General features: G+C 56.7%; 1 protein-coding gene across 1 annotated transcript in view; it reads right to left on the reverse strand.

The window, feature by feature from the left end:
* The window catches only part of PAX8 (paired box 8), a 58,450-nt gene that overhangs the window by 17,046 nt on the left and 35,135 nt on the right, over window positions 1-6,269 (reverse strand). Inside the window, exons 5-7 of the mRNA XM_007446021.1 lie at window positions 5,883-5,971; window positions 5,475-5,600; window positions 5,070-5,237 (exon numbers count right to left, since the gene is read on the reverse strand). Of these exons, the coding sequence (XP_007446083.1) occupies window positions 5,070-5,237; window positions 5,475-5,600; window positions 5,883-5,971 (383 nt within the window). The remainder of the gene's footprint in view (window positions 1-5,069; window positions 5,238-5,474; window positions 5,601-5,882; window positions 5,972-6,269) is intronic.

Consider the following 6,269-nt stretch of genomic DNA (forward strand, 5'->3'; position numbering starts at 1 on the left):
GAAGGGGGAATGAAGATCTGCCGGAGGAAGGGAGACAACAAGGAGAGAGGGGTGTGAGATGATGGGGTGGGAACATGCACAAACCAAGCCATGAGGTGCGGGAGGGGTGCGGCGGCGCGGGGCCGGTGGGCGGGCTCCTCCCTGAGGCTGGGCGTGGAGGGGGAGGTGGGCGGGGCTACGCGGTGCCCCTCAGGCCGCGGGAGGAGGGGAGGGCAGCTCTACCTCCCTGCTGTGCCTCTGTGAATGTAGACGCGGCTGCGTGTGCCCCGCGCTGGGGGGCAGGCGGAGGAGGGGGGCCGAGGATGGAAGGCGAGACCCTCTGGACCCACCTGGAGGCCCAGCCAGCACAGCCCCCCTCTCCCCTCCAGGCCCGGGGCCGTAACACCTTCCTTCTCTCCATCCGCCAGCTCTGCCCTGCAGCCCATCCTGGCAGCTGGGGCCACATGGCCCAGGAGATTCCGGGCATCGTACCTGCCACCACGGGGTAGGTCTGATGAGTCGAGAGGTTGCGCCCCAAGGGTGTATTGGAAGGGGTCAGGGTGGCCTTCCCGTCGTCCAGGGCGCTATTGAGCAACGGCAGCGGGTAGAGGCCCTGGCGAACAAAAAGCAGTCAGTGCACAGAGGCCGTGGGTCGCAGGCCCACCTGGAAACCCCGCAGCCCAGTCTCCCCAGGAAACACTCCCTTCCTCTGTTCCCTCTTCCGGCTCAATCTCGACTCCACTTAGCCTGCTTAATTAGCTCTTAGTCTCTGACTCACAGCCCTTCTATTTTTCTCCCAGTCCCGGGCTCGGGACCTTCCCTTCTGCAGCCCCGGAGTTCAGTGCCGGCTGGTGGTGCACAGGCCAGGCACAGAACAGAGCAGCTCCTTCCAAGGACCACGCCCTGCCTGGACGCTGGGCTCCTTCCTGGTCTCCTCACCCTGTCTGGGCCCACAGAGAACAGGATGCAGGGCTGGGGCAGTTGGCCCATGAGACTGTTTAGGTTGCTTCGCTCCATTCATTAAGTTATTCTCCAGATCAAAAATGCAGGCACAGAGAGGTCAAGAAACTTGCCGCACTCTCATAGCGGGCAGAGCCAGGATTTAAACCCCAGGGGTCTGGCTCCAGGGCCCAAGCTCTCAACCGCTGCTCTGCAGTGGATAACATCATGACCACTTCTCACACTTGCAAAGAGCGGACAATAGATTTTGCCTGTGTTATCCTGATCCGTTGCCCCCAGCAGCCCTGTGACATGGGTGAGCAATATTCTGTCTGTTTTATATGCCGAGAGCCTGAAGCCCAGAGAGGTGAACGTCCCAGGTGCTTATGAGACAGAGACTAAATCGAGGACAGCAGTTCCTGACCCAGGCATTTTCTCCTTCAATAAAATGACACACCCGATACCCCAGCAGAACAGGTGGATTTCTCTCCCCCCGCCGCATATCCAAGCAAATATAAATGTGCACATTTCAGCTTGAAGATTACAGGGGTTAATTTGTTTAAAAAATTCTTTATCGGGTACCTGGAGATTTTCTTAGTTATGACCTCATTTTAGATTTCACTCGGCCTCCCCTAACATGAGCAGGCCATCGCCTAAGATGGCCTCCAAGAAGATCTTGTTCCATTAAAGGCAAGGGTACATCACCCCTCACCGCGACTCCCTCCCGCCAGGGCACGAGACAGCACACACCTGCTCCCCGCACATGGATCACACACGTCACAAATGCACTATGTGAACTAGTGTGCAAAACGGAAATCAAGGCTTGCTCCGTGGTTACATAACGGCTCCTCTAAAGGCAGTCGCTTTCAGTGATTCCCATCGAGCTGGGTTCTCCAAGGAGCCACAGCAGTTTCTGGTTGTGTGCCAGGCACTTCTGGAAGCTGCAGTCAATTCTGGAGGCCACAAGGGCACCATTATCATGTAGCAGCAATTACTGACTAAATGGCGCTCTGGTTCCTTGCCTTCCGAGGGGTCTTCCTGCCTCTAGGCAGGATGGAGTTGCTTAGAGCCTGGCTTAATGAAATTGAACAAGATGCCTAATTTCTAGAGAGTGTAAGAAAAGTTTAAAATGCTTTATGGATATGTTGATTTGATACCAAATACTTTCTCAAAATCCTATAACTTTCTAAAATTTAGGCAATTCAGGGAAAGACAAACCAACCTATATAGTCAGACATTTCGGTGATGGTGCACTGAATGGCTTAAACATCCCCATGATGACTGGGTTTCTTACTGGGATTGAACTTGAATTGGGGTGCAGAGGGCACAATGCTTTAGGACTTGGGTGAGTCTGAGCCCTGGATCTGCAAGGACCAGCCAAGTAGCTTTAGTCTCCTTGACCTCTCAGAGCCTGTACACCTTTCTCACCTGTATAACAGGGATAATAGGATCTGCTTCACAAGGCTGATGTAAGGATTAAATGAGATTTTATATACCTACATTAAATGCTTAGCCCAGAATGCTTGGTAACACAAATGCCTAATAAATAGCTATTTCAGAGTTATGTGAAGAGTCATAAGCTCCCCAGTTCTTGAGTCTCTGTCTTCATAATATTCACATTCTGTTGATCCGCTTCTTGGTGCACTTGTAAAATAGAGGAACAAGGGCTGTGCAGACGCCTAACTACGCCTGGTGGTAAAATAGCAACCAGAAATGAGGCCACAGGACGTTTCTGTTGAATGCTTTTGCCCCTTGTTGGCTTTACAGAAGAGATGGCCATGTCTTTGCCCCATCCTGAGGTCAGGTGTGAGGACCTGTGCTTCTCTCCTGGCTCCCTAGGCCGGAGGGCCTTCCTGTGCCCAGTGAGGATACACGGAGTATTCCTTCAGCAGTGCTGACGGCGCCAAGGGCGGGAAAGGTAAGGAGCCCCGGGCACAGGCTGGGTTCTCCCTGCCGCTCACCACCGAGCAGCGGAATGAATGAGGGAGTAGATGATTGGCTGAGGGAGGGAATGAATCAATTATGGACATAGCTAAGCCTCTGTCTCCTTATCTGTAAGGTGAGGGGTTGGAGTAGTTCCATGGTTTTCAGGCTCTCTTTTTCCAGTCTTCAAATAAGAACTCACATAAGAGCATCGTATTTAAAGCAGGGCCGGCGGGTCTGAGCTCCACAACCATTCGCTTCCCCAAGCCCTCTCTACCTTCTCTGGCCCTGGGTCATCTCCACACAAATGGAAAGGCTGGACTGGGTGGGCCCTGCGGTCCCTCTGGCTCAAGACTCTCGATTGCATGACTCCCCATGTACATATGCCAGCTTGGTGCTGGGTCTCGGGGCTCCTTGTAATCAAGCAGGGCCCCTTGTGGGGCTCAGGAACAGAGCCAGGAAATGGCTCTGCGGCCCAGCGGGTCTCAGCAGCAGGGTTTCTCTACTCTACCAGGACACTGGGTTGTGCAGGCTCCGTCTCACACAGCGGGTTCCTGCAGGCCCACCGCTGTGGCCCCATTCGGCTCCCCCCCCCCCGCCCCGCCCTGCCCCGGGAGCCATGTGCTGCCTTGCGGCTGAGTGCCCGGGCCCTCTCCCCAGGTCTGCTGACGGCCAGCCTTCTCTGCAGCCCTCCTGGTTGCTACAGCCCGGGCTGATAAAATCGCTGACGCAGATTGCCTGCCCAGCTGCGTTGCTGGCATCGGCCCAGCAGCCCAGACGGTCACTGGCAATGGTTCAGCTGATTATTGGCATTGTCACCATTGGCCTACTCAGATCTTAAAGATGTATGGGCACGCCTCACTCCTGGATCCGATGACAGCGTGTGCAGAGAGGGGTGAGCAGACACCGGCCCAGAGAATCCTCAGCTGGTTGACCAGGTGGGGTGAGGTAGGGAGACACTGCAACTGCAGTGTTGATAAAAGATAATGAACCGAGAGGCCAGCGGGCCCGGAAGTTCGGACAGAGGTGTGGAGTCTTTGTTGGGCTCTGTGGGAGACCTTGGACATCTCTGCCAGCTTTTGACAGAAGCCAACCCACGATAAGCCATTTCACCTGCCCTGAGCACCGGAAATAAAACTTCCCTTGTAGTTTGTAGTTTATTGCTCTGGATTTCTCAAGGCATTCATTCACTCAACCTGCCTTTATTGAGCATCTGTTATAAGAGGGGCACAATGTTAGGTGCTGGAGAAAAAAGAAGATGTTTTGAGATGCCGCCCTGTCCTTAAGAAGCCTGCTGTGTCTTCACATCTCTGTCCGCTAGGCAATTACACTACCCCGTGAGTCCTGGGGGGGCAGCCACCCGGACGTGCAGAAGCAGGGGTGCGGGCGAGATGAAGCGTGTCTGAGGAGCGAGGAAGGATTCATGGACCAGGTGATGCTTGAGCTGAGTCATAATGGCTGAGTGGTATTTTTCCAGGCAGAGAAGTGGGAGGAAAGGCATTCTGCGAGGAGGGCACACCGTGTGCTGGGGCAGAGGGGTGTGAACAAGGCTCACGGGGTGGGCAGGCGTGAGTGGCCCGAGGCGGGGCTGGAGCTGCTGGTAAGAGGTCACGCTGTAGAGGCCGGAGCTGCGGCTTTGTTGCGTGGGACCTGACCCCGCCGTCTAGGGAAGTCACCGCGGCAGGGGCATGGCATGGTTGGCTGCATTGCCCTAAGCTCAGAGGCTGTGGCTGAGGGAAGGCAACAGAGCCGGGAGGATGAAGAGGAAGAAGCCAGCGTCTGGTGAAACAAAGCCTGTGACGGCCTTGGAGCTGCAGGAAGGGCGCGCCTGAGCCCATCAAGCAACTCCTAGCTGCTTCCAGAGCCGCAGGCTGATTAGGGAGCTTTCAGAGCCCGTGCCTTCCCCCCCCCCCCCCCACCCTCATACTCCCCACCACCACCTTCCTCTCCCTCCACTTACCATCTAGGTGATTTGTGATGGAACAGGAACAAGGTGGAAAAGATAGGTTTGGAAGGAGAGAGAAGAGGTGATGTTAACCCTGAGATGCTCATTCATTCATTTAGAAATACTGAGTGGTCTGAATGGTGGCAAATGCCTGGGGTCAGGAAGCAGCAGTGGGGGAGGAGTGCAGAGACCTCAATGCCACAGGCAACTGCAGGACACGGGGGACACCATCCCAGATGCCCAGAGACCAAGTGTCCAGACAACATTCAGTCAATCCAAGGACCTTTGGTGTGGCTCGGGGAGACATAGGCCTCTGGGTACTGCTGCCGATCAAAGGGGCACTCAAGAGGCTCAAGGTGGTGCTGGCTGAAGGCGTCCGTGCGAAGGTGCTTGCGGGGCCCGCTGCCGCTGCTCTGGGAGTCAAGGCTCAGCCGACAGCTGTCCTGGTCACCTGGAGGGTGTCCCCAGGCAGGGAGAAAGCTTTCAGGGGCCCGTCCACCCATTCCCCAGGCCCGAGCTGGGGAGCAGACTTGCTTCAGGGGAGGGAAAGGACCAGGCTCCCGGGCCTCAGGGTGGCTTAGAGACAGGCCCGAAAGCCCTGGGCCTCAGGGGGCTTGTGTCCCATCAGAGCCTCAGCAAACTGCCCTCCTGCGCCCCCAGCCTGCCCTCTGGTTCCCACAACACTCACTGTCATCCAGCTTCCTCTTGCTGTCGCTGCCAGGCTGTGCGATCCCCAGGAGCCCGTTGATGGAGTAGGTTGAACCCAGAGAATCGGACTGGGGAGACTCTGGGGGCGTCACGGCTGAGCTGGGGACTGCAGTGGGGCGAGACGGAGGGTCAGGACGTGAAACTGACACCCCTCAGAGCCCCTGCTGCCACCGTGGAGGGGTCAGTGGCACCGCTGGTGCCAGGGTTCTTGCCTGAGGTGGTTCCACCCCTGAATATTTCGGAGCAAGTCTGTGTCCCAACGGAAGAGCTCAGTCTACACACCTGGGTGTGTCTGTGTGGACGTGTTTGTGTGTGACTCTGGGTGTGTACGCAGATGGGTGTGTGTGTGCAAGGGGCTGGGTGTGCCTGCGGGACCCTCGGTACTCACTCAGCGTGTGTCCTGGGCTCAGGGACTTGGTGGCCACGCAGCCGTCCATGGGAAGGTTGAATGGTTGCTGCACTTTGGTCCGGATGATTCTGTAAGGAAGACAAGAAAGCCCCTTAGAAGAGAAGGAAACAGGGCTCCTGGATGCCCCAGATCCAGTTGCGTTTTTGAGATCCCACTTGGGTATCTAAAGGCACCTCAGGGCTTCCCTGGTGGTGCAGTGGTCAAGAGTCCGCCTGCTGATGCAGGGGACGCGGGTTCGTGCCCCGGTCCGGGAAGATCCCACGTGCCGCGGAGCGGCTGGGCCCGTGAGCCATGGCCGCTGAGCCTGCGCGTCCGGAGCCTGTGCTCCGCAATGGGAGAGGCCACAGCAGTGAGAGGCCCGCGTAC

This window comes from Lipotes vexillifer, unplaced genomic scaffold (genome assembly GCF_000442215.2).
Source record: "Lipotes vexillifer unplaced genomic scaffold, Lipotes_vexillifer_v1.1 scaffold1275, whole genome shotgun sequence".
Lineage (NCBI taxonomy): Eukaryota > Metazoa > Chordata > Mammalia > Artiodactyla > Lipotidae > Lipotes > Lipotes vexillifer.